Genomic DNA, 26839 nt, shown 5'->3' with positions numbered 1-26839 from the left:
GCTTCCCGCCCGTGAAGCGCAAGAAGGAAACCAAAGGGAAGAGCCGCCCTCAGCCCCGAGGGGCTTACAATCGGAAGGAGGGACAAGAGAAACGTCTTGCCAGGGGAACAGCTTAGAGCTGAGCCGGAATCCCACGGGATCTCCGGTGGAGTCCTCGTGAGAAATCGCGCGAGCATCTGAGCGTGTGCAGAGTGCAAACCTCGCCTCCCTGGAGTCTCCCTGCGAAGGCGGCTTCTTCGCCTCCGTCGGCGCCTGCAGGGGGCTCCGCCCGCCCCGCCGCCTCCTCCGCCCCCGCCGGGCTCTGAGTCACTAATCGGGAACAGATGCCTCCGGCCAGAGCCTCGCCTGGCTGCGGAAGGTAAGGGGGCGCACGGAGGGGGTGGGGAGAAGCCAGAGAGGCGGGGGCGCTGGGCAAATCGCCGAGGCCGGGTAGGGGAGCTGAGCCCCGGGACCTATTTGCCCGCCCGGCCGTCGGCGAGGGCACCCCTGAGGTTACGCAGAGCGCCTTGAGCGCAGGATAGGATGGATGACAAGGAGGAACGGGATGTTGGTGGCCTCCGGGAGCCCCGGCACCTATTTTGCTCGCCCTGCCGTCGGCGAGGGCGCCTCTGGGGTTGCGCAGAGCGCCTTGAGCAATGCAGGATGGGCGCAGAGGAGAGGAGAGGGTTGGCGGCGCTTGTTCTGTGGACGGCGAGGGCACCTCTGAGGTTACGCAGAGCGCCTGGATCGGTGCGGGATGACCAAGAGGAGAGTCTCCGTGAGTCCCCGCACCTCTTCCTTCCCCGGGACCAGATCCTCGGCGGGCTGCCCAGCCTCCGCCTGCGCCCGCCCCGTCTGGGCTGCAGGCGAACCTGGAAGGAGCGGGTGTCTCGCCATCCCGGGTCTCCTCCTCCTCCGCATCCCCTGGAATTTCCGGGGATCGGGTTACGCGACCCTCCTCCTCCTCCTCTCCGGCTGCAGACTTCCAGCGAGCGGGACCAGAGGCGACGGGGCGGGCGGTGAGTACCAGGCTCCCGGCTCCGCCATGCCTTCCTTGCCCGGGGCATTGCAAGCGCCCCCACCCTCTGCAAAAGGGGCCCCTCTCCCTCTCCTCTCCCTCCTCCTCCCTGTCTTCGCCACGTCTTGCCCGCATCCAGGAGAGGTGCTGAGGCCTGCCGGGATGTCTGCTGCCTGCCTGGCTTAGGAGAAGAGTTGAAAAACAACAGACGGCTTTGATTTGGGGGGGGGGGGGCGGAGGGGGGAGAGAAGGGGAAGGGCTCCTGGGCAGAGCAGCTTTTCTGCATCCAGAAGGCTCCCAGTGCAGTCCTGAAACTTTGGAGAGCCGCTGCTGCCGGTCAGAGACTCCTGAGCTAGGCAGGCCAATGTGTCTTGACTCAGTAGGGAGCATCGAATGGAAAGGCATACAGCCACTTCTTCTGTGTCCCCATTTAAACCAGCCTTTAATCCAGAGCCAGGAAGACTAGAATCTTGGTTTATTTTTTAAAGGAGGGGCTATAGCTCAGTGGGAGAGCATCTGCTTTGCATGCAGAAGGTCCTGGATTCAAATTCTGCCAGCATCGCCAGGTAGCATTCCTGTCAAAAACCTTGAGGAGCTGCTGCCGATCAATGTAGACAGTATTGAGCCAGATGGACCAATGTATCTGACTCAGTAGGGAACATCCTGTGATTTTTCCCCGCTCTCTTTCCTAATCTCCCTGCCTGGATCCAAACTCCCACAAGAGTTTTTTTTCCTCTTTCTTATTTTGTAAAATTTGTACACACAGACTGGAAAACTTAGCGGCCTGCAGCAATTCCGTTGCACCCGCCTGCTGCCAGCCAGGACACTTTCACCTGAGGCACTGTTTTGGGGTGCACCCTGGATTGTTTTATGGGTGCCCTGTATGAATGAGGCAAGTGGGTGCAGCACCATCATTTATTAATCTTTATCGATTTATATTCCCCCAGGGAGCTCAAGGTGGTTGGCATAGCCCTCCCCATTTTAACCCTCACGATAACCCTGCAAGGTAAGGTGGGTGAAGGGATGGTGTCTGAGCCAAAGGTACCCCATAAGATGGGGGGGGGGGGTTTGGCATTCAAATTAGATGCTCTGCAGCACTGACCCACAGCCCTTCCCAAACACCTGGAGGGCTCCAGGGTCCCCCCCACCTACAAATCTAGGATTCTATTGCTCCCACCGGAAGCCCCATATTTCTTTTGGAGGTCTTTTCAGGGCCCCAAAGTGGGTCCCTCAAACATCAAGTATCAGGTAACGCAGAATATTTGGGGAAGAGTTTTTCAGCGATGGATAATGTGCATCTGGTCAGCCCCTGTGGGAACAGGATGCTAGACTAGACAAGCTCTTGGCCTGATCCAGCAACCTCTTGTTGTTGTTTAGTCGTTTAGTCGTGTCCGACTCTTCGTGACCCCCTGGACCAGAGCACGCCAGGCCCTCCTGTCTTCCACTGCCTCCCGCAGTTTGGTCAAACTCATGCTGGTAGCTTTGAGAACACTGTCCCACCATCTCGTCCTCCGTTGTCCCCTTCTCCTTGGGCCCTCCATCTGTCCCAACATCAGGGTGTTTTCCAGGGAGTCTTCTCTTCTCATGAGGTGGCCAAAATATTGGAGCCTCAGCTTCAGGATCTGTCCTTCCAGTGAGCACTCAGGGCTGATTTCCTTCAGAATGAAGAGGTTTGATCTTCTTGCTGTCCATGGGACTCTCAAGAGTCTCCTCCAGCACCAGAATTCAAAAGCATCAATTCTTCAGCCCCTTCATGGATCACTGCCTTGCCATGGTGAAGGGGCTTGAATAACTCAGAGAAGCTATGAGCTATGCCATGCAGAGCCACCCAAGATGGACAGGTCATAGTGGAGAGTTTTGACCAAACATGATCCACCTGGAGCAGGAACCGGCAAGCCACTCCAGTATCCCAGCCAAGAAAACTCCATGGACAAAGACAGCAACTTCTCATGGAGGTCTATTGTGATAGCAGAACCTCCATGCCCAGGGACAGTCTACCTCTGAATACCAGGCCTTGGGAACAACTGGAGAGTCGCTGCTTGTGGGCCTCCCTTTGGGGGCCCGGCCGGCCACTGTGAGAGCAGGATACTGGCCTGGAGGGGCCATTGGCCTGGTCCAGCAGGGTCTGTTCTTATGTCATCACTTCTAGATTTATGGTTTTAAAAAAGCAGGGAAATGACTGCAGTGAAAGGTCCCAGCGGCAAGGAGCTTACAGTCCCAAGTTTGAAACTGCCCCAAGGAGAAGAGCAAGGGTGTGTGTGTGTGTCTGGCATGGACATTGCACTGCCCACTTTTCAGAAAATAAAATCTGTGCTTCCAGGTGGGAATATTGGACAGCTCTGCAGTCAAACCTCGAGTCCCGACGATGAATATCCTTGCCCCCGTCAGGCGGGACCGCGTCATTGCCGAACTGCCGCCGGTAAGGGGGCCAGGAGTCCTTGGAGGCAGGGGGCGGCGGGCACAGCTCAGCAGCAACACTTATGGTGTCAGAATCTCACTTTTTAGCATCAGGATGGTTTTGCACCTGTGGCTCCGCCCCTTTCCCTCTGGCCCCGCCCACCACTGATCTTCGGCCCTCGGAAGGTTGCCAAGGAGACGGTGTGGCCCTTGATCTGAGAACGGTTCCCAAGTCCTGCTGGCACGCACATTTCTCGCCCCTCTTTCTGCAAGCAAAAGAGAACGGAGGCCAGGAATGGCTCAGCCATGGAGCCAAATTGGGGGTGCTGGAATTTTGGGGTGCTTGCACCAGATTGGAGATTTTTGGTGGGGGCTGTATGTGTGTGCCTGGACAGAGAGTGGGGTGTGTGACCTGTATTTGAAGAGAAGGCCTTTTAAAGAATCATAGAGCTGTAGGGTCGGAAGGGACCCCACAGGGTCATCTAGCCCAACCCCAGTCCCCGTCCCCATGCAATATTCCCCGGATGTCCTAGGGGAAACGATCTGGAGCCCTTTTCAACTGGCCCACCAGCTCAAATCAGGGGGAGGACAATAATGAAAAAAAATCAGTCTCCTGGCCTGGGTTGGACTAGATGATCGTAGGGTTCCCTTTCATCTCTGGTAGGGAGAAAACGGTGGAGGGGAAACCCTTTTAATTCCTTAAGAACAGGGGTCAGCAAACTTTTTAAGCAGGGGGCCGGTCCACTGTCCCTCAGACTATGTTGGGGGCCGGACTATATTTTGAAAAAGAAAATGAACAAATTCCTATGCCCCACAAATAACCAAGAGATGCATTTTAAATAAAAGCACACATTCTACTCATGTAAAAACACGCTGATTCCCGGACCGTCCGTGGGCTGGATTGAGAAGTCAGTTGGGCCGGATCAGGCCCCCGGGTCTTAGTTTGGCTACCCATGCTCTTGAGCAGGCATAGTCAACCTTCGGCCCTCCAGATGTTTTGGACTACAATTCCCATCATCCCTGACCACTGGTCCTGTTAGCTAGGGGTGATGGGAGTTGTAGCATCAAAAACTTAGAGGTGTGTGTGTGTGTGTGTGTGTGTGTGTGTGTGTGTGTGTGGCTGCACAGGTGGCCTGGGAACTCAGTGGTTAGGGAAACTTTTCTTTAAAATGCACACAAACTTATTTGTTTCTTGTGGTGCTGGCGGGAGTCTTTGCATTGGAAGAGCTGTTTGGGGCGCTGCAAGGAGCATACAGAATGGGGGCGTGTGGCAGTGCCGTAACTCCCCCCATTCCTCGTTTTCCTTCCCAGTGCTTCACCAAAGGGGCCGCGCTCCATTCCAGGACCTCCTTTCACCCCAAAGTGGTTGGGATGTGCCAGTCCCAGAGAACGGGGACTGTGGGGTGAGTATTCAACGCCAGAACATGAGAACACTGAACAAAGCTGAAGGTCGGAAGATTTGGGGTGGATAAAAGGAAGTCCTCCTTCACGCCATGTGGAGTTAAACTGTGGAACTCCCTGCCACTTGGATGGCTTCAACAGAGGTTTGGACAAATTCCTGGAGGAGCTGAGGGCTATTGAGGGCTCCTTGCCAGGATGAGTTTGCTCTGGCGGAGGCAGTCAATGCTTCTGAATACTAGTTGCTGGAAAAGAGGGGAGTCTTGTGTTCGAATCCTGATTGTGGGTTTCCCTTTGGGGCAGCTGGTTGGCCGCTGTGAGAGCAGGAGGCTGAACTAGATGGACCACTGGGCCTGATCCAGCAGCCAGGCTCTTATTATGTTCTTATTTACGGAGACCCTTCTCTCCACCTTTAAAGACCATCGCCATGACCTTCTAGAGGCCAGATCCACAGATCAGTTAGGGGCACAGAAGTCTATTCCTTTTATCTCTCCTGAATCTCCTGCACAGAATCCTGGAAGGAGGGACTGAAAAGCCCATCTAGTCCAACCCTCAGAATGCAAACATCACAGCTGATTTGTCGGCATTTCCCTGCAAATTCCTCCTTCTGTACACATGTAGTTTTGTCTAACATGAATATTTTTGCACAGCGGTTTCCCCAAATAGAATGCAGCCTTGTATGTTATTTTTCACTGATGCCTGCATTCATATGCACCCTTTGCATCCTTGCACACTTTACTTCTCTGGAGAACTGCACTGCAAAATCCATGGAAAATGTGAATTTCTAAGGATAGCTGTGTTTTGCTTCCCATATTGTTTCAGAAACTGCAAGTCAGTTTGTATTTAAATGTGCAAGTCTCTTTCGCTATAGCATGACGAGAGAAGGAGAAAGACTTCTCTATCCGATTTTTGCCACCCCAGGGGTAATTTTACTCATCTCTATCACACTCCACCCCTTTTATCTCCCATCAGTCACCCTTTATCTTAGCTTAGATAAAAGCCCCCTGGCATTATGAACAGTTCCTATTAGGGGAGTCTCTCCAGGCCTACCAATAATTCCGGCTACCTTTTTCCTAGACATTAACTCAGCCTTTCCCCCCTTCTCAACAGGTTTAAAATTTCCAAGATCATCGTAGTTGGTGACCTCTCTGTGGGGAAGACCTGCTTGATCAACCGGTAACTATGGGGGAATACCCAGGAGGATCGGGGCCCAAGTCTTGGAGAATCATGGGAATTGCTCAGGGTGCAGGGAACTGTAGCTCACGGATTTCAGCACCCTAAACGAACGGCAATCCCCAGGGGGCCCCACAGCTGTTTAGAGCGCTTTAAATGTAAAGTGTGGATTTGACCCCCAAGTCCTTTTATGCCAGGATGACGAACCTGTGACTTTTGGCTGTCGGTACTCCCCACACCCCAACTGTTCTTGGGTGTTTTTGCCTGGCTGCAAATGTCTCTCTGAACTGTGCAGAGGGAAGCCTGCTAGAGAGTTGCTGTTTTTCGTGGGGAGGGGACAGAGGAGCACCCCTTCCATTTGCCAATGGACCTTTAAAGCCCTTTGTGGCTTAGGGCCCTTGTATCTACAGGACCGCCTCTCCTGGTCTGCCCCACTGAGGACCTTAAGGTCCATGAACAACCATAGTTTAGAGGTCCCGGGCCCTACGGAAGTCAGACTATCCTCCCCCAGGGCCAGGGCCTTCTCAGTGGTGGCTCCGACCTGGTGGAATGCTCTGTCCCATGAGACCAGGGCCCTGCAGGATTTAACCTCCTTCCGCAGGGCCTGTAAGACAGAGCTATTCTGCCTGGCCTTTAATTTGAATTCAGCCTGATCTTTTATTTCCCTTGCCTTCCCTCCACCTCCCCTTTTATGAAGATCACCCGCTCTGAGACCCCACAGCTAATTCTCCCCTGGTCTCCTCACTGTCCCAAGTAGGACCAATTCAGTCAGCTAGCCCTGGGGATTATCTAAGGCTTATTTCCCCTAAATTGATTTTTGAATTTTATTGTTATTCATGTTTTTATACTGTATTTTATGCTGCTTTTATAATTGTTTTAAATTTGTTGTTAGCCGCCCTGAACCCGGTTTTTGAACTGGGAAGGGCGGGGTATAAATAAAAAATTATTATTATTATTAATCTTGAGCAGGAAGAGGCTGATGCAGAAGCCAACCCTCTCCTCCCTGACCCCCCCCCCTCTTTCTCTTTCCTTATCCTCAGCTTTTGCAAAGACACTTTCGACAAGAACTACAAAGCCACCATTGGGGTGGACTTTGAGATGGAGCGGTTTGAGGTGCTGGGAGTCCCCTTCAGCCTGCAGCTGTGAGTACCTGCAGCCCGCCCACCCAACCTGTCCGTCCTTTGGGGGGACCCCTCCCGTGGCCCCCTTCCTCAGTCATCCCCGCTACGTGGAGAAGCCCTGCTCTGGAGCTCTGCGGCACCTGCAGCCTAATGCCTTCCTTGCCTCCCTGCCAGGTGGGACACGGCCGGCCAGGAACGCTTCAAATGCATCGCCTCCACCTACTACCGTGGAGCTCAAGGTGAGACAATGCGATTATCAGGGGTTGGAGGGTCTGTCTGTCTGTCTGTCTGTCTGTCTGTCTGTGTCTCTCTTTGCAGCAGATAGCTCCCTGGAACACAGCTAGCAGGTGGGCAAGCAACCTTGAGGACTAGCTCCTTATGGGGGCTGTTAGGATATAGTTCTGTTCCACCTTAAAAGGTCCATGACTGTTGTGTGTCACATGCCTGTTTACATTTCCAGCACAGTCTTCTGGGAACTTCGTTTGTATATTGCTTTTGCTATTGCTGTTTTGTTGGACACGAAGGGAAGCAGACATGTTTTTCCTTTGTTCCTGAACTATGCTGAATAAACGCCTGTAAATAATGCTTACACACGTCTCTGTCTGCCACTTCCGTTGTGAGGATTTGAAAGGGAAAAACTGGGATCGTCTTGGCGTTCTCTGTGGGTGGTGAAAAACTGCAGAAAGGAACCCTCTTTTGTGACCCCTGGGGTCCCATCCATGTGGGAAGTCGGTGTGTGACAATGAATATTTCTCGTTACTTGGTTGTGCTTGGGCAGGGGCGAACGAATACGTTGTGACACCCGGGACAGGGCATCGCTATGTAGGGCGCACGTGCGGTGTCGTTACGTACGATGCATGCACCGTACATAGCGATGCCGCATATGTGCTGTACATAGCGGTTTGCTGGCGGTGCTGCTCCAGCGCTGTACAGATGGTGCTGGGATCTTCTGCTCAAGTGGCGCCAGTGGCAAACCGCTATGTGCAGCGCATGTGTGCGACGGCGCACATGCGCTGTACATAGCGGTTTGGTGGCGGCAGCAGGATCCTCTGCTCGCGGTTTCTATCCAAATGCGATTTTGGTTTTAAATGCAGTGTAAGGTAGTCTCTATGGGAGTATATTGTATTTAATTATGGGGTGTCGAGTTTTAAGGGGGCTAACCAGGCTGGGATAGCTGGGAAAGCAGGCTTGTTGGTTTTTGAATGTCTGATGTAGATTTTTTCAATTTCGTTGTTCCGTATGGGACAATGATAATAAAGATTATCATATCTTAGATTATCGTATTGTATCCTCCACATGCGGCTGTGACAGAGTGATGGCTGCTCACGCCGCCGCGAGCCCCCACGGGGTGCCTTCTTATCACCCCCCCCCCAACATGGCACCTGGGGCGCACCGCCCCCCCCCCATTGTGATGCCACTGTGCTTGGGGGCATACCTTTGGGACATGTGGCTGAAAGTCCCCCATCCAGCATTTCCCAGAATTTACCATCTCAAGAACATCTAAGCCCTCCCTTTCCTCCAGAACTGTCTAATTTTTTTTGGAGGGGGAAGGGGACTTAGAAAGGGGTCCCCTTTTCTCCTCCGTGACCTCAACTCTCCCCGCCTCTCCACAGCCATCATCATTGTCTTTGACCTGAACGACGTGGCATCCCTGGGCCACACCAGGTGAGTTACCTGTTAAGTTCGCCGTCCCCAGCTGGCATCAAAGCTGTGCTGTCAACAGGGTGTGCGTGCGTGGCTGTGAGTTGTGCTGGATCGAGTCCCTGACTCAACATTGATTCCAGAACCAAATTGCACCCGTGTGACCCTACTGCGATTCCTGCATTGTGGGGGGCTGGACTCGATGATGTTTTGGGGCTCCCTCACACCTCTGTGTGCAACGTCAAGAAATTAAAACAACCCCCTTCATTTTGGTACCTTTGACGCTTTGTGGGGAGGTCAGGGCCCCTCTCGGCCTCTATCCTACCTCGCAAGGTTGTTGTGAGGATAAAACAGGGAGGAGCAGAACTCTGCACGCCCCCTGGAGCTCCTTGGATATCAACGCGATAGACAGATACTACACTTGATCTTAGCCAAAAGCCTGAGAAGCGAGAGTGAGAGCTCAGATTTTCTTTTACTGGGGAATGATCAGGAGCTCACCAAGTTAGTGGCTAAATATCTCTATTTGGTTTTTTGTTGTTGAAATACACTGCAGACGTCTGATCTCCCTGGAGACCAAGAGATGTGACAATAGACTGCTCTGCCTCCTTTCTTTTAGCAAATGTTTTGTGCCACTGGGGAAGTGGTAATTCTGTATTGATTTGTTTTGGATGTTGTATGTGATGCCAATAAAAGGTTTGATGATGATGATGATGATGATGATAGATAGCAAGATAAGGAAATAAATAATAGTAGCAGTGATAAATTCCACTCCTGGATTTCTCTCTCTGCCCAATCTGTTCCAGGCAGTGGCTGGCTGATGCCCTGAAGGAGAATGACCCTTCTAGCGCCATTCTCTTCCTCGTCGGCACCAAGAAGGATCTCAGCGTAAGTTGGGGAGAAAAGGAGAGAGGGAGACAGAGGGTGGGCTGTATCCTGCCTGCCCCACCTCCCTGCAGGACCCTCTGCCTTGTTCAGAAGGCATCTCCTGCGAACTCCGTTCAGGGCTCATTCATTGAAGCTGCACAAAGCCCTCCCTCCTCCAATCACTGGCCCTCCAGCCCAGGATCATTTGCATGGCACTGGGTTGGGCTGGATGACCCCTGGAGGCCCCTTCCTCAATTCCATGATGCCCTGGGGGATGAGGCTACTGATTCATGGAGGGTCTTCACAAGGGCTTACAGGGAACAGGCACAGCCAAAACTCTTTCTACCTGCCCCCCGACTTGCCACTCCCCCGCTTTGCTTCCAGGGTAATCCTGGCAACTTGATCGAAACCTGGATCCCGTTGGATCAGCCCAGTTCAGGATCCAGCCAAATCCAGCCCGGTTATTTATCATTAAGGGGGCAAGGAAAGAGGACACTTCCACAAACCTTATACTCTCTCAGCCACAGCGCCGTCTTTGTGATTGGTGCTTCGCAAGGGGGTAGCTCCCTGCCCCAAGCAGCTTCCAATCTGAAACTCACCCTGGAGGGAAGTGGAGGCAGGGAAGAAGTGCTCCTAGCTGGGTTCCTGGAGCTCCTGCCGCTGTCCTTCCTTCCTCCTGAGCCCTTCCCTTCCCTCTCACAGTCTCCGGCGCAGTACAGCCTCATCGAGAGGGAAGCTCTCAAGGTGGCCAAGGAAATGGAGGCCGAATATTGGGCTGTCTCCTCGCTCACAGGTAAGTTTCTCTTTTGCACAGCGACTCTGTTCTCGGTCGAAATGCTTCCGACTACCTGTGGCTGGAGGCTGCAGGAGAGTTGCCCTTGTGCTCAAATAAACCATAATAAACCTCCTCCTTCGTGTGCCTCCTCCTCAAGCAGTCCGGAGGGTGGCAACACGAGAACGGGGCCTTCTTTGCAGTGGCTCCCCGACTGTGGAATGCTCTCCCCAGGGGAGTTCACCTGGTGCCTTCATTATATAGTCATACCTCAGATTACAGACGCTTCAGGTTGCATTTTTTTGGGGTGCGGACCGCTGAAACCTGGAAGTACCAGAACGGGTTACTTCCGGGTTTCGGCGGTCACACATGCGCAGAAGCGCTAAACCGTGCTTTGTGCATGCACAGAAGCGCCAATTTGCAACCGGCGCATGCACAGACGCGCCCCTGCGGGTTGCGAACGTGCATCCCGCACGGATCACGTTCGCAAGCCGAGCATCCACTGTACACCTTTAGTTGCCAGGGGAAAAGTTCCTTTTTAACCAGGCCTTTGGTTGATCTGATTGACATCCTATACCCTTTTAAAATGTGGCTCTTTTGCAGGGCCGTGTTTTTGTTTGGATTTTATATATTGTGATTTTTTCTGTGAACTGCCCTGAGACCTCCAGGTTTAGGGTGGTATATAAATTCAATAAATAATAATAATAATTAAAACCAAAACACCTGGCTGGCCCATGTGAGAAGAGGAGGCTGGACTGGATGGGCCACAAGCCTTATCCAGCAGGAGGGTATATTTCTGAATGCAGTGTCTGGTTAACCTGTGGAACTCACTTCCACAGGAGACAATGATGGCCACCAACTTAATGGGCTTTAAAAGAGGATTAGGCAAATTTATGGAGGAGGAGAGGGCGGTCCATGGTATTTAAGAAAATGGTATCACCCCCTGTACCCCCCTCCCCACAGGTGAGAATGTGCGGGAATTCTTTTTCCGGGTTGCAGCACTGACCTTCGAGGGCAGCGTGATGGCGGAGCTGGAGAGGAGCAGCGCAAGAAGGATTGGCGACGTCGTGCGTAAGTGTGCCCCTCGCCACATGCGTCCAGCTGGCCCCATAGCGGGCGGGAACTTCAAACAGCCCCCCACCCCCCAGTTTCCACAGAGGCAGCCCCATTTCTGCCCCAGAACCAGCTTGGTGCTGTCCGGACCTTTGTAAACGGAACTGTGTATATTCAACACTTTAAAAAACCCAAAGCATGGTGCAGAATTTCAGTATAAATTCTGCCCTGGGAAGAAGCCACATCCTTCCGCCAACAAAAGTTATGCAGGCAGAGCAGATCTCCACTGACTGCTGCAAAAGTCCTTGCACTGCCCGTCTGGTTTTCATTCCCTGCGTTTTAATAGATTGGTTCATTCTGTTTTGGTTCTGCTTTTGCATTTTGTCTGCCTTGCTTTAATTTGTCTGAGCTGCCTTGAGCCGCAGTCCAGGGGAAAAGATAGGATACAAATAAATCTAATGATAATTTATTATTGCAAAATTTACTGTGTTTGAATATAATTTGTAGAGGTGCTTCTGCTGTGCTTTTTTTTGTTCATTGAAGTCATTCTGTTTTTAGAGCTGCTATGCTGCTGCTGCTGCTTTTTAATCTTTGAGGGCTCCGTGCTATAAAGCAGTTTCTAAGCTTGTTAAATAATAATGTTTTAATTTTTAGTGTATTTCTTTATATCCTGCTTTTTCCCAAGCAGGAACTCAAGGCAGCTTACACAAAGCAAAACAACGCAGACAGGATATAAAAAACTGAAAAGATCTATAAGCTAATCATTAAGATAGCAATAGCAATACCTCTCAAGTCCCCTCTCTGGCACGGCCCACCATGTTTCTCACTGCATCTTCATAAGGACTAGAAACTTGTTTGCTTCATAGAGACTGAGGATTCTTGGGAAGCTTCCCTGTTTTGTCGTATTTCAATAAACACACAGCTCTGCTGATGGATGGTGACAGGCAGAGTTTAGCCAATGAGAATGGGATGGGGGGCGAGCGCCGTGTCGCCAAGGTTACGGCTGCCTCTTCCCAGCGATCCACAGTTCTGCAACCCAAGCAAATTTGCAAAGTTTATTTGCACTGCACATCGGCAGGTATTTTTTTATTTTTTTATTAAATAATTGGTAAAGATGGGTTCGTTTTCAGGGTTTGTTGCAAAGCTTAGAGCTTGTGCATTTGTTTTGTTTTTATCCTGCACATTTTGCCTGTACCTTCACAAGGACTAGAAACTTGTTTTGTTCATAGAGGCTGAGGTTTTCCAGGATATTTCGCTCTGCCTCTTTCAGGGATCCACAGCGACGAGCGGGACCTTTACCTGACCGAGAAGCGTCGGAGAGCAAAATGTTGCCAGTGACGCAAGTTGGGGGAAGGAATTTCACTGGCCTGAACATTTGGACTGAACTTATTTCTATACCAAAGAAAAGTGTTGCTGTTTTTTTAATGATTTTTTTTAAAGAAAAGAACAGATTGCCTCATATTTAGGACCATCACAAGCTGCTTTGTACTAAGTCGAGCCATCACTCCATCTAGCTCAGAATTGTCTGCACCGACTGGCAGCAGTGGCTCTCCAGGATTTGAGGCAGAAGACCCCCCCACAGCCCCACCTGGGCTTGCTGCCGCGGACTGAGCCTGGGATTATTTTCCATGCAGAAAGCAGGTGCTCTAACCACTGAGCAGTATGTCATTCCTGCATTGGAAAGGGTTAGACTAGATGACTCTTGGAGCTCCCTTCCAACTCTACAATTGATCCTCTTCCCTGGGTGAAGCTGGTCTGCTTTTCTGCCCCCAGAGCTCTCCCACCCCCAGATATTTCTGCCCTCTTGGCTTCTTGTGGGGCAGCCCAGGAAGAGAATAATCAGATGTTTCTACATTCATTTCTACATTCCATGGGTTCCTTCGCCACAACCGTTTCCTTTTGGTGACATCCATTCCTGTGCCAGGACATGTAAGATAGTGCCCTGGGTCTGGTGTCATGAGACATGTCCCACCCCATTGGGCACAAAGACCCCCTTGTGCCCCCCCCCAAAAAAAACCCCTATTGCAGACAGCAATCATTAACCAAAGCACCTCTGGTCTCCCGGTACGAATCGCATTCGGTCATAATAAAAGTTGAAATGTTGTGCTTTTTGTAACTGTTGCCTTGAATGTGCGTTGATGGGGTTGGCCAGCAGCAGGGTGTCATTTCAGCCTGGGGGGGGCACATTGCCTTCTGGGGGACTTTCTGGGGGCCAAGGGCAGGCCCTGAGGCAAAGAGTGTTTGGGCCCCAAGGAATGTGATGGAGTCTCACAGCGGCCAAATGCCCCCTAGGAACCTACCAATCAAGATAGACTACCTCTAAACCTGGAGGTTCCTTAGGGATGTCAGCGGAGTCCGCTGGATCAGGCCAGGGGCCCATCTAGCCCAGCATCCTGTTCCCACAGTGGCCACCCAGATGCCTCAAAGGGAAACAACAAGCGAGATTCGAACCCAAGAGCAGCACTCTCCCCTCCCCTGGTTTCAGAAGAATTGCTGCCTCCGGTAGCCATCGAAAGCCCTCTCCTCCTCCATGAATTTGTCCAATCTTCTTTTGAAGCCATCTAGTTTGGTGGCCATGCCTGCCTCCTGTGGCAGGGAGTTTCACAGTCTAACCCTGTGCTGTGTGAAAGGGCTGAACCACTCCTGAACCTTCCAACGAGAACAGGTGTGACTAACTTAGGTCCAGTGTGTCTTTGGGTAGAACTTGGTTGGGCACATGTTTCATGTTTCGCTGCTAGGAGGGGGAACTGTGGCCCTCCAGGCATCTCTGTGTGGCCCCAGGACCATGCAGTGGGTTGGACTAGATGACCCTTGGTGTCCCTTCCTGCGCTACAATTCCATAACACCCTCCTCTCCCCACAACATTCCCCTCTCCTCTCTGCACCTCAGGTCCTCCACCCAAGACCTCAGTGTGTGTGTTTTTAATGCAACATGGAGCACTTTGTACATCAACGCTATCAAAGTTTAGCCGCGATTACAGTGGGTTGGGATGGATGACCCTTGGGGTCCCTCCGAACTCGGATTCTAAGTTTCACTGATTCAGCGGGTGGTTTATTAACTACACCGGGGCAGAAGAACACGGAGAAGGAACCTTTTTTCTGATGGAGTGCCAGATAAGCTGGAAGGCACGCAGGCAAGATTCCCAAACTGGTCTGGAGTCACGAGCTTGCAAGATCCCGGAGGTTAATGGCCCGGGAAGCAGGCGGAGTTTGCCACTATTGGGACGCCACGGGCCTCTGCGGGAAGCCTTGGGGGTCGTGCATATACCTGTGCGCCTTCCTCCCTACTGTGGTCCTTGGTTGGGGTTGAAGGCCTGGAAGGAGTCCAGCTGGTGAGCGTTGAACTGGGGCATCAGTTTGGGGGGCACACAATGCGCCCACTTGTAGTGGTCTTTCAGCCAGAGCCCGCCGTCGCTGTCCTCCACGCAGATGGCGGCGATGCCTGCAGGCAAGGTTGGGGGAAAGGCAGCGATCACCGACAGCTTCAGAGCCAGGGTAGACTACTCCTGCAGCTGGAGGCTCCACCAACCTCTATTGCTGCTAGGAATGCCAAGGGGGCCAAGCCTGGCCGTCTGCTCACCGACCCACCTGCCACTAGGCCGCCTTGTTCCTCCACCAGGCGGATGGCGCTCCTCATCGTCCCCCCGGTCTCGACCCACTGGTCCACCAGCAAGACGCGAAGGCCTGGTCAGAAAGGGGGCAGGGGGCAAGGTGGGGTTAGTGTGCCAAGTTCCACCCCACCCCGCTCCTCACCTGAGAGGTTAAAAAAAATATGTGGATCTGGAGCAATGGCTAGGAAACCTCAGTGCTGGATCAGGCCCAAGGGGGCCCAAGCATAGGGTTGCCACATGGCAAAAAGAGCAGCTTGGGGAAATTTTGGAAAACCGGCAAAACGTCTGGGATTTTGAGGTTGGTTGCCAACAACTTTTGAGTTTCATTTCCCAGAAAAAGCTCCGATACTTTGCGTTTGCTGAAAAAAAATCTTTTGCGTCCTGAGTTTTTACTTCTAGAAATACGGCAACCCTGCCCAATGGGAGGCCCACAAGCTGCTCCTGAGCACAATTCTCCAGTGCCTGTATTCACAGGTAGACTGCTGCTAGACATGGAGGTTCTGCAATCACAATAGACCTCCATAAGAAGAATCCGGATGGATCAGTCCGGCCTCCTGTTCTCACAGGGGCCAACCTGCAGTTTCTAGCAACTGGTATCCAGAGGGGTTTCCGCCTTGGACAGGGGAGGAACCTACTTATTAGCCATTTTTAGCATTCACCTCCATTAATTTTATTTATAAGTGCAGCAGAAGATCCTGCCCACAGGCAGGAGCTCAGGGCAACTGCAAAACTCTTCCCTCCTGCGCCCGCAAAGGCATTTACTGCCTCTGATGGAGGAGGGCGTAGATGGACCCCAGCTCCTGTCAATTCCAGTGGCCAGCAATCTCAATGGTTAGTGGTGATGGGTACCCAGCCCTGACCCTGTCTCTCTGTGTGTAGACATCAGTTCCTTTGGGGAGGGAGAACTGAACAAGGGGAAATTCTTATTTCAGGAAGTTTTAAATGTTTGACGTTGAATTATGTTTTTATATGTACTGGAAGCCGCCCAGAGTGACTGGGGAAACCCAACCAGATGGGTGGGGATATAAATAATAAAATTATTATTATTATCTCTGCTCACCTGGCGAGATGGCGTCAGCCCGCATCTCCATCACCTTCTCACGAGCCTGGTAGTCCTTGTAAGGCTTCGAGAGAGTTTTCACGCACAGGTGCCCGGCTTTGCGTATGGCCAAAAAGCCCTTCTGGAGGGTGTGGGCGATGGCAGCGCCTGAGGGCGAGTTGAGAAGGGCAAAGGGGTGCCCCCCTGAATCGTGAGTTGCCACGCCATGCCCTCCCTAACCCCAGCCCCAAATTGATTCATTTTGTTTTCACCAAACTTATCCCCAGGGTTCAACCCTGCTTGGAAAATACTCCAGCATCCTTTGCCATCATATTAAGAATGCAAAATAAAGTAATAAAATTCCTTCCAGTAGCACCTTAGAGACCAACTAAGTTAGTTATTGGTACCAAGAACTAACTTAGTTGGTCTCTAAGGTCCTACTGGAAGGAATTGTTTTGTTTTGTTTTGTTTTGTTTAACTACGGCAGACCAACACGGCTACCTACCTGTAACTGGGAATGCAGAATAGGTTTGCTGGAGAGGGAATGCCCTTTGCATGTGCTCAGAGGCATTTTAGGAACATAAGAACAACAGAGGAGTCCAAAGGGGACCCACCTAGTCTGGCAGGCTGTTCTCATAACCAGACGCCCCAAAGGGAAACTTGCAAGAAAAATCTGAGCCCAGGAGTCCTCTCTCCTCCTGCAGTTTCCAGCGACTGATTTTCAGAAGCATTACTGCCTTTGACTAGGGAGGCAGAGCGCAGCCATTGCGGCTAGGAGCCATCGATAGCCCTCTCCTCCTCCGTGGCTTTGCCCAATGCACATTTTAAGCAATCCAGGTCAGTGGCCATCCCTGTGGCAGGGAGTTCCACAGTTGAACTCTCCACTGCATCTCTTATCCCTTGGATCGCTTCTGCGTTGCTCTTTGCTCTCCGGCCAAGCCAAGCCCCCGACTCACCTAGGATGAAGCCCATTGCGTCAATGCCGGCAACCAGGTCGATGGGGTCACCCCGAAAGGTTTGCAGGAGATCTTCCACGCAGTCCTGCAAGGCCTGGCGAGATCAGAGAGGGAGGGAGAGTGACTGGGGGAGCGTCAAGGGGCTCACAAATCTTCCCTTCTAATGGGAGCTTCCAGTTGCCATTCTAATTCTGTGTATTCCCAATATCAATGTGTATCATTAATCTCTATTATTACTATATCCCTAAAGATAAGGTCAGAGTCTTTTTATACGCAACAGCGGCCACAAGAGTACTTGTGGCCAGAAACTGGAAGAGCAAGGAGACTCCCTCAATGTCAGAGTGGCAAATTAAAATTTTCGAATATATTGAACGAGCCAAGATGACAGCGTCAGTTAGAATGCGATCAAAACAAGAATTAAGAAAGGAATGGTAGTGTAAATCTTTGGATAAGTACTGATTGAGTTCATTAAGCTAAGATGCAATGATTCTAGAACAGAGGAATGATTAATGTGATGAATAAATATGAACACGATGACAGAGTTTTAATGTAGCAAGAAGGACATTGTGCAAGTGGGTGAGGGAAATCACATGGATATTTGGATAAAAGGTGAATGGGGTATAGGGTTAGATGTGGGGAATCCGTACATTTAATCTATGTTATGTACAGTGCTGAAATTGTACGGTAACTAACGTGTAATATGAATTTAATAAATAAATAAATAAAGATGTCAGGAAATCTCTACTTTTACGGTACTATTTTGTTGTTGTTAATGTGTGTATGTAATTTTTTCATTTATTCTGGGAGCCTTTTTTCCCCAGCAGCTCCATGGTAAATCTAGCAATGGGAAATTTCTCCGCTGCCTGCTTTCCCTTGACACCCTAAGTCAGGGGCCAGCAACCTTTTTCAGCCGTGGGCCGGTCCACTGTCCCTCAGAACTTGTGGGGCAGGGCCGGACTATATTTTGGAAAAAAATAATAATGAACGAATTCCTATGCCCCACAAATAACCCCGAGATGCATTTTAAATAAAAGGACACATTCTACTCATGTAAAAACACGCTGATTCCCGGAGCGTCTGCGGGCCAGATTGAGAAGGCGATTGGGCCAGATCCAGCCCCCGGGCCTTAGTTTGCCTACCCCTTTCCCTAAGCACGGGCGTATTTTGTTTAATGGTTAATCCAGCCCTGACAACAGCCCTGTGAGGTAGGTTAGGCTGAGGGTCGCACCCAGGGAGAGTTTCATGGCTGAGCAGGGATTTGAGTCCTGGTCCCTCCCAGGTCCCAAGATAACGCTCTAATCACTACACCGCACTGCCTCTTATCTTCTCCTATCTCCCACCTGAGAAAAGCCCGGTTCCACACCAGGCTCTCACCTTACAAAAAGCTACTTCTGTCCATTCACTCCCACTCCCCACTGTAACTCCTTATCACAGAATCTGTAGAGTTGGAAAGGGTTCTGTGGGTCATCTAGTCCAACCCCGCAGCACAATGCGGGGCTCAAACCTGCAACCCTGAGATGAAGAGTCTCCTGCTCTACCAGCGGCGTAGCGTGAGTTGTCAGCACCCGGGGCAACGCAAGTAATTTGCGCCCCCTAACCCGGGGCAAGGCAAGTAATTTGCGCGCCCCCAACCCCTAACCTGCGAGTTGCCGCTGGCGCTGCCGCGCAAACAACGCTGCTTGCCCGGAGGAGGATGGAGGCAGAAGCAGCCGCCGCCTGTGGCTGGGCCAAGGGGATGGCGGCGGCGGCAGGGTGCAGAGGCTGCCCGTGCCCGGCCAGGCGTCGGTGGCGGCGTCGGCGCTGCTGCAGCGGCTGCTCCTCCTGCGAGCAGTGAGCGGAGCGCAGCCACAGCAACGGCGGGGGGCGCGCGCGCTAGGGCGCAAGGCTGGCGGTGGCGGCGGGGAGCCCGGCGGAGGAAGGAACTTGTCCCTTCCCTCTGGACTCGCGCCCCCCCAGATGTTGCGCCCGGTGCGGTCGGCACCCTTGGCACCCCCCACGCTACGCCACTGTGCTCTACTGACTGAGCTATCCTGTGGTCCATCAGATACCTGGGGATGGCAGTAGAGGCGGGAGGGGTCCAGCCAGGCGAAGCTGGGGCCTTTGACGTTGGGGGCCATCAGCCCCAAATACCAGCCCTTCTCTCGTGGGTCGGGGACGTGTTTCAGATCCATGGAGACGTGGTTAGGGTCAGCAGCTGGAGGAGAAGCTGTAAGGGAAGGTGGGTGGGTAGGGGGCTGGAGAAGAATACATGCAAAGGGATGCTTTCTATCGCAAGGTTCCTCGAGAGTCACCAGAAATCTTGCACCAATTGGAGCAGACTCTTCCACATTTCCTTGTGAGCTGCCTTTCCAGAGGTAAACCACGTGTCGAAAAGGCTTCGCAGTTCCCTCTAATGGCTGCAAATGCACATTTAAGCATCGCTAAGAGCATCTCACTAAGTCAATAATAATAATAATAATAATAATAATAATAATAATAATAATAATAATATATTTATACCCTGCCCTCCCCAGCCAAGACTGGGCTCAGGGCGGCTAACACCAGATAGAAAACAATTGCTTGAAATACAACTTTAAAAACAAGATTAATACAAAATACAACAGAATAAAACGATCCCCGCACGGGGAACAATAAAGGGATGGAACTGACCTTCACGAGGACTAGAATATTTCTTGCTAGGAGTATCTGCTTTGCATGCAGAAGGCTCCACCTCTCCAAGTCTGCAGAGCTGCCTGAAACCCTGGAGAGCTTCTGCCAGTCAGTGCAAACAATATGGGGCTAGACAGACCCAACACTCTGACTCACTCTGCGGCAGCTTCCTATTTCTTTTTTGGGGAAAGTGACCATTATTCAGAATCATGAGGACTAGAATATTTCTTTTGGGGGCTCAATGGCAGAACAAGAGGTCCACATTCTGGCTCAGGGCTGTAATGACCAGCTTACTGAGCAATTCATCCTGATTCGCTTGTGGGGATGTTGCAGCAAAACAAGAGTTACTTATTTATTTCTTAACAGTTACCTATCAGTTTATTGGGGGGGGGTTGAAGCCCTCAGAGCAGTTTACAAAAGAGCTAAAACGATAACATTAAGTTGATGGACTGTGCCGAAATGGCAAAATTAACTGGGAAACTCGGGAATCAAGAAGACAAGAATTTTTTTTTTAAAGAATGGGAAATGTTTATAATGTATATACAAAATAATTGTAAACAGGTCAAGACATTAGCAGGATTTTAAATACACTTGTAATGTAACAGAATGTATAGATAACTTAGGAAGATGAAAAATGGGAGAAGTATTGATAAGGAGTTGAAAATAGAATCAAATTGTACTGCTTTTTGATGTATGTATGTATGTACATTTATTCATATATATTTGAAAATCAAATACAAAGATTACTAAAAAAATACTGGAAAAAACCAATAGCATTATAAATCAGAAACATTAACAGCAACAACAATAATTTAAAGCTTTCATAAAGTTAAAACAACAATAGACTGAAAAGAGATTAAGACTTGCCTCAACTTTCTAAACAGCTGGGTAGTCTTGTCTGAAGAAAAGTAGGTTTAGCAGGCTTGACCAAAAAGAGGACAGTGAAAAGGTATCAACAGGCAGGGAGTTCCAACGTTTAGGTGCTGCCATAGAATTGTGGAGTTGGAAGGGGGGCATCTAGCCCAACCCCCTAAAATGCAGGAACTTTTGGCCCAACATGGGGCTCGAACCCGTGACCCCGAGGTGAAGTGTCCCCCGCTCTGCTGACGACAGCGTTATCCCAGCAGAGTTATTGCACCCTTCCCAGCCTGTCACGCCCGACCCCTTTCCTTCCTCCTTGCAAAAACAGTCCAGTCTTTCCAGGGAAGCGAAATGGTTGTGCAAGAACCCCACCCGTCCCCAAACCGCCCTAGAATCCCTCCAGCTGAATTTGCTGGGATGAGCTGGAATCCTGCGTGGAACAGCAACAGTCTGGAAGTTTGGCGTGGATTTCTTAAAGGAGGAATCAAATGTGGGCTGGATCCTGTTCCATCCTTGCCTGTGGGTCTCTGCTCTCCGAAATAAATACATAAATGCCCACCCCAATAAACCCGACATTTCTCAAATGTCAGAGGCAGCCCCAGAATTTCCCTGGGGGAAGAAAACACCCCACAGCACACTAATTCCCATTCCCTCATGTGGCGTGCCCAGTACCTGGGAGAGGAGATCTGATCTTTGCCTCTTCCCGGGCCTCTTCCAGACAGACGGACACTCAGGAGGTGCTTTTTCCTGGGAGGCCAAAGGTGCTACTGGATCCAAGCAGAGGGACGGAGGGAGGGAGGGCTTGGGCCACGGACAGTGACAGCTGGGGAAGCCCAGCCCCTGCCTGGCCAGGGTCCAGACTCCAGGGCCAGCTCTGGCCTCACAGTTAAAGCTATTCACAATTCATTCACCATGAGGAGCCCAGGAGGGGGAGAAAACAACAAGGGAGGTGCAGAGAAGCAGCGGAAAAGAAGTAGGGCTCAATCCAGTTCGTTGGGAGGCTTGCAACAAACGCGCTTTCCTCAAAAGATCAGACTTCTTTGTGATAAGGAAAAGCAGCGGATAAATGCTGCCAGCCAGTGTTGGCAGCATGGAGACAGATGGAGCAATGCTTTGGCTCAGGAGAAGGCAGTGCCCCAAGCCCCAGAGGAAACCCACCAGCTGGTTTCCTCGTTTCGGATGTGGGGCAAATCCTGCTTCAGCAAGGCTGAAGTCATCCGAAGTCTTGTGTCTAGATTAAGGGAAGTGATAAAGGTAAAGGGACCCTTGACCGTTAGGTCCAGTCGTGACCGACTCTGGGGTTGCGGCGCTCATCTCGCTTTATTGACTGTGGGAGCTTCCGGGTCATGTGGCCAGCATGACGAAGCCGCTTCTGGCGAACCAGAGCAGCGCATGGAAACACTGTTTACCTTCCCGCCGGAGCGGGAACCTATTTGTCTACTTGCTTTCGAACTGCTAGGTTGGCAGGAGCAGGGACTGAGCAACGGGAGCTCACCCTGTCGCAGGGATTCGAACCACCGACCTTCTGATCGGCAAGCCCTAGGCTCTGTGGTTTAACCCACAGCGCCACCCACATCCAAAGGAAGTGATAGTCTGACTCTAATCTGCCTTGGTCAGACCACCCCTGGAAGATCATGTCCAGTTCTGGGCACCACAATTTAAGAAGGATGTTGATAAGCTGGAAGGTGGGCAGAGGAGGGCGACCGAGATGACCAGGGGTCTGGAAACCAAGCCTGATGAGGAACAGTTGATGGAGCTGGGTATGTTTGGACTGGAAAAGAGGAGACTGAGAGGAGATAGGAGAGCCATCTTCAACTACCTCAAGGGCTGTCACAGGGAAGAGGGAACAAGATGGTTTTCTCCTGCTCTGGAGGGTAGGACTCAAACCCAGGGCTCCAAGTTACGAGAAAGGAGATTCCGACTCAACATCAAGAAGAACTTTCTGATGGCAAGAGTTGTTCAACAATGGAAGAGACTCCCTCGAGAGGCAGGGGACTTCTCCTTCCTTGGAGGTTTTCAAGCAGAGGTTGGGTGGCCCTCTGTCCTGGATGCTTTCACTGAGATTCCTGCATTTCAGCAGGGGGTTGGACTAGATGGCCTTTGGGTCCCTTCCAGCTCTTAAGATTCTATGATTCTATGAGGCTCAGGGGGAAGGTTGCCAGCTTTTCATAACAGTGAAACTTTTCAACGAACTTTTCTTAACAGTGGCTGGGTAGTTCTGTGGTGCTGGGATCTGTGAGTTCCCAGGATTATTTTGGGGGGGGGGGGGTGATATAAATGTCTGGGGCGGACAGAGAGGTGGAAGGAACGTCCGTCTCAAATGCTGAGGAGGACTCTCAGATCAACGCCTGAGGGCGCCATTGGCTTGTCCTTTGGCTGAACTTCATGAATAACCAGTGACCATCATGCTCAGATCTGCTACAGGAAGGAAGGAATCAAGGGAGCTAAGAACCTTCGTTCTTGCACAGAGTAGCACTGGTGGCAAGATTTGAGTGATAGAGTTGGAAGGGACCTCGTGGGCTCATCTAGTCCAACCCCACTGCAGCGCAGGAACCACAGCTACATCTAACTTCACACACAAGTCTTTTGAGCAAAAACCCAAACTCTATACACAGTCAAATGACATCAAGGTCGAGAACAGTGCCTGAAAATTCTCCCACAGTGGCCACAGTGCTGGATTTACGTATAAACTAAACAAGCTATAGCTTAGAGCCCCACTCTCTTGGGCCCCCCCCCAAAAAAATCAAAGAAAACAACAACCTGGATGTACATTTCCAAAATATAAGATAAAAAACAATTAAAATAAAACCTACATACAGCAACAGTGTTTTGTTTTGCGTTGTGTAGGCTCCTGTGATGTAAGTAATGGGCCCTGCCTGCTCCCTAAAATTTCACTGATTTGCTCATTTCTATCTATAGGGTGTCTACATAATTGACTGGATGCATGGCAACAACATGTGCAAATGGCTTTAGATACCTAGGTAAAGGTAAAGGTAAAGGGACCCCTGACCATTAGGTCCAGTCGTGGACGACTCTGGGGTTGTGGCGCTCATCTCGCTTTACTGGCTGAGGGAGCCGGTGTACAGCTTCCAGGTCATGTGGCCAGCATGACTAAGCCGCTTCTGGCGAGCCAGAGCAGCACACGGAAATGCCATTTACCTTCCTGCCGGAGTGGTACCTATTTATCTACTTGCACTTTGACATGCTTTCGAACTGCTAGGTGGGCAGGAGCAGGGACTGAGCAACGGGAGCTCACTCCATCGCAGGGATTTGAACCGCTGACCTTCTGTTCGGCAAGTCCTAGGCTCTGTGGTTTAACCCGCAGTGCCACCCGCGTCCCTAATAGATACCTATTAGGTCCATAAATTACCATATAGCATATATTCAACACAAAAAAACAGTGACAGTTTGTTGTTGACAAAGGACAGCTGGACATATAAAGGGCCCCATTACCTTCAGTAGCTTAGGGCCTCATCAAACCTAAATCCGGCCGTGCCAGGGGGTCATAGAGCAATAGCCGATGAGGCCCTGTGGGATTAATCCTAAAGTGGGGCAACCCAGACAACTCCCAAGATTGTTTTATGGGGTCTGGACTGGCTGGGGCTGCCCAGGAAACAGATCAGACTGGGAGGAATGGTATGGAACTACAGGGAGGGCTGTAGCTCAGAGCATTGGGTTTGAATGCAAAAGATCCCGGGTTCAAACATAGAATTGTAGAGTTGGAGGGGACCCCAGAGCCATCTTGTTAAGTTCTGGGTGAACATATCAGACAACACAGCGATTCTTCAAACAGCTCTTGTTTATTCACAGGCCAGAACAGAACTGAACTGAAGGGTTCAGCCAGCCTGCTTATATAGAGCTCCACTACAACGCAACTGTAACCATTTTCTGTAACGATCCAATCACTGAACGTCACTTTTGATCCCTTATTTGCATATGTGGACCTGAACTATCTACAGTATCCTCCTGCTGGCCCAGGGTGAGAACTTCAGTACATAACACATCTAGTCCAGCCCCGTTATGCAGGAATATGCAAGTGGCCCATACGGAGACTGAACCCACAATGTTGGTGTTATCAGCACCATGCTCTAGCCACCCGAGCTAACTGGCAGCCTCTCTAGTCAGGACTGGGAAAAGACCCTTCTCTGAAATATCAACAAGCTGCTTCTGCCTGTCAGTGTAGGCACTACTGAGCTAGATGGACCTGACTGTGAAAAATTAGGACAGCTTCCTCTTTAAATCAAGCCTTTATTCATAACCATGTAGACTGGAACCTGACTTTGTTTTTAGGGAAAGGGTCATAGCTTGTGGTAGCGCACCTTGCCGATAAGCGAGCAAGCTTCAAACCTACACAGGACTCTTTGCCGAAAAGTGAGCAAGCTTCAAGGTCCCACAAGATCCGTTTTTCTTGGGGGGGGGGGAACCAGACTTCTGGTTCCCTCAGGGCCAAGTTCTAGCATGTCTCTGAATCCTGCACCCTCTTTTTTTTTTAGCTTGCACTTGGTGGGGAGCCGCCACCCCCTGAACCAGCCAATCCTTTGCTCCGCTGAACTACTGGGATGAAATCCAGGCAGGCCTTGCCAGGGACACCCCCTCGCTTTTCTCCTGCGGCACACAATGCGTTTCAAGGAACACATTTACAATTCAGATCAGTAGGCCAGCGCAGAGGGGGGTCCTGTCTGGAAGTGGCAGAGCCAAGCAGGGAAGCTCCTAAGCTGTAGGGGAGAGCGAGAGAGGAGGGCTGCAGACCGTCACTCCTCTCCCGCAGCAGAACTGCAGATTTATTCCTCTTGCACTTCCTTGCTAGAGTCATCGTCAAGAAGCGGCTTTGTCGACAGAGCAGGAGGCTGAGCTCACTGAGCTTTGCAGAAATATTAAAACAAACCGTTTAATGGGGAGCTATCAGGGGCCTGCCAGCCACAACACCCCTCTTCTCCCGCCCTCCCGTTGGAGGCAGCAAATGCCTCCGAATGCTAGTTTTGGGGAATTGCAAGGCGGAGAGTGTTGCTCTTGTGTTGAGGTCCTGCTTGTGGACATCTTCCCTTTGGGGCACCTGAGAGGCCACTGTGAGAACAGGTAAAGGTAAAGGGAGCCCTAACCATTAGGTCCAGTCGTGGCTGAGTCTGGGGTTGCGGCACCCATCTCGCTTTATTGGCCGAGGGAGCCGGCGTTTGTCCACAGACAGCTTCCGGGTCATGTGGCCAGCATGACTAAGCCACTTCTGGTGAACCAGAGCAGCACACGGAAACGCCGTTTACCTTCCCGCCAGAGCGGTACCTATTTATCTACTTGCGCTTGGCGTGCTTTCAAACTGCTAGGTGGGCAGGAGCAGGGACCGAGCAACGGGAGCTCACCCCGTCGCGGGGATTCGAACCGCCAACCTTCTGACCAGCAAGTCCTAGGCTCTGTGGTTTAACCCACAGCGCCACCCGCGTCCCACTGTGAGAACAGGAGGCTGGTAGAATTGCTAGAATATATATATACACCCCCCCAAGGTCTGGACGCAGTGACTGCAAGCAGGCGGACTTGGGGAGAAGGGGATGTTGGAAGGTGCCTTATATGATCATTGGCCCATCCAGCTTAAAAGGTGGGAGAGCTCAGATTCAGGGGTCAAATGTGGCCCTCGAGGCCTCTGTCTGGCCCCTGGCGAGACACTCTCCTCAGGCCTCACCTCCTCCCTAGCCACGCCCTCTTGCTTTAGGCCACACCTCTCACTGGCCCTGCTCTGCACCTGCCTTCAAAGGGGGAGAGCCCCAGATGCCAAGTGGATTTTCCCGGGGGAAAGGTGGGAGATCAATGCAATGAATGAAATGGAAAGAAACTGAGGAGCTTAAGTAAAAACGCATTGTAATCAAAAGCCACCGTGGAGTTCATTAAAGACACATGCAGTCAGTGAACTCCTGAACCACCAGCAGCCAGAATAATATAAGGACATCGGAAGAGGTTGCTGGATCAGGCCAAAGGGCTAGAATCCTGTTCTCACAGTGGGCAACCAGAGTCCCACAAGCAGGTTCCGAGGGCAAGAGTATTCTCCAATTGTTGTTCCCCATTGTCTGGTGTTCAGAGGTAGACTGCTCTCACATGTGGAGGCTCTGCTATCACAATAGACAAACCTGGGCGCAGCCAGTCGAAGGGGGTCCATCTAAATCAACATCCTGCCCTCCCAGTGGCCGATCAGATGCCCCCATAGGAAACCCAGAAGCAGGACCCAACACGCTGCCCGCCGAACCACCTCCCACTCCTTCACCTGTGATTCTTGCATTACAGCGGGTTGGACTAGATGACCCCTGGGGTCCCTTCCAACTCGA

At 51.3% G+C, this 26839-nt stretch overlaps 2 protein-coding genes across 7 annotated transcripts; one reads left to right on the top strand and one right to left on the bottom strand.

Moving 5' to 3' along the window:
• Window positions 1-212: 212 nt before the first annotated feature.
• On the top strand, window positions 213-13532 carry RAB34 (RAB34, member RAS oncogene family). 4 transcript variants are annotated; one of them, XM_081172401.1, is made up of 12 exons: window positions 213-358; window positions 1945-2003; window positions 3318-3416; window positions 4706-4797; window positions 5903-5968; window positions 7006-7107; window positions 7261-7325; window positions 8700-8751; window positions 9531-9612; window positions 10294-10384; window positions 11327-11434; window positions 12687-13532. In XM_081172401.1, the coding sequence occupies exons 3-12, from the start codon at window positions 3363-3365 to the stop codon at window positions 12752-12754; spliced, it is 780 nt and encodes a 259-aa protein (XP_081028527.1). In that variant the 5' UTR covers window positions 213-358; window positions 1945-2003; window positions 3318-3362; the 3' UTR covers window positions 12755-13532. The 4 variants fall into 4 exon arrangements, with proteins under 4 accessions (XP_081028527.1, XP_081028529.1, XP_081028528.1 ...); XM_081172400.1 differs by lacking the exon at window positions 213-358 and adding an exon at window positions 913-998; XM_081172403.1 differs by lacking the exon at window positions 1945-2003 and having other exon boundaries at window positions 246-358.
• LOC308574513 (adenine phosphoribosyltransferase-like) lies at window positions 12042-21342 on the bottom strand. 3 transcript variants are annotated; one of them, XM_081172408.1, is made up of 7 exons: window positions 21204-21342; window positions 19070-19227; window positions 17022-17115; window positions 16087-16233; window positions 15004-15099; window positions 14684-14857; window positions 12042-12445 (listed from the first exon to the last, which is right to left on the bottom strand). In XM_081172408.1, exons 2-6 carry the CDS (start codon window positions 19190-19192, stop codon window positions 14700-14702), a joined length of 618 nt encoding a protein of 205 aa, XP_081028534.1. In that variant the 5' UTR covers window positions 19193-19227; window positions 21204-21342; the 3' UTR covers window positions 12042-12445; window positions 14684-14699. The 3 variants fall into 3 exon arrangements, with proteins under 3 accessions (XP_081028534.1, XP_081028532.1, XP_081028533.1); XM_081172406.1 differs by lacking the exon at window positions 12042-12445 and having other exon boundaries at window positions 14323-14857; XM_081172407.1 differs by lacking the exon at window positions 12042-12445 and having other exon boundaries at window positions 14323-14857; window positions 19070-19255; window positions 21204-21339.
• Window positions 21343-26839: the final 5497 nt, after the last annotated feature.

This window comes from Podarcis bocagei (genome assembly GCF_964188305.1).
Source record: "Podarcis bocagei genome assembly, chromosome: 15".
NCBI classification, from domain to species: domain Eukaryota; kingdom Metazoa; phylum Chordata; class Lepidosauria; order Squamata; family Lacertidae; genus Podarcis; species Podarcis bocagei.
This window is presented reverse-complemented; position numbering and strand designations above follow the sequence as displayed.

What these genes read in the sequence shown, in the direction of transcription:
- LOC308574513 (XM_081172408.1), bottom strand. Translation starts at nt 19,192, where the DNA reads ATGGATCTGAAACACGTCCCCGACCCACGAGAGAAGGGCTGGTATTTG. An exon ending in GCCTCTACTGCCATCCCCAG is followed by an intron (nt 17,116 to 19,069) that starts GTATCTGATGGA and finishes TGATCTCGCCAG; the next exon opens with GCCTTGCAGGACTGCGTGGA. An exon ending in GGCTGACGCCATCTCGCCAG is followed by an intron (nt 15,100 to 16,086) that starts GTGAGCAGAGAT and finishes CTTTCTGACCAG; the next exon opens with GCCTTCGCGTCTTGCTGGTG.
- RAB34 (XM_081172401.1), top strand. Translation starts at nt 3,363, where the DNA reads ATGAATATCCTTGCCCCCGTCAGGCGGGACCGCGTCATTGCCGAACTG. An exon ending in GCACCAAGAAGGATCTCAGC is followed by an intron (nt 9,613 to 10,293) that starts GTAAGTTGGGGA and finishes TCCCTCTCACAG; the next exon opens with TCTCCGGCGCAGTACAGCCT. An exon ending in AAGGATTGGCGACGTCGTGC is followed by an intron (nt 11,435 to 12,686) that starts GTAAGTGTGCCC and finishes TGCCTCTTTCAG; the next exon opens with GGATCCACAGCGACGAGCGG.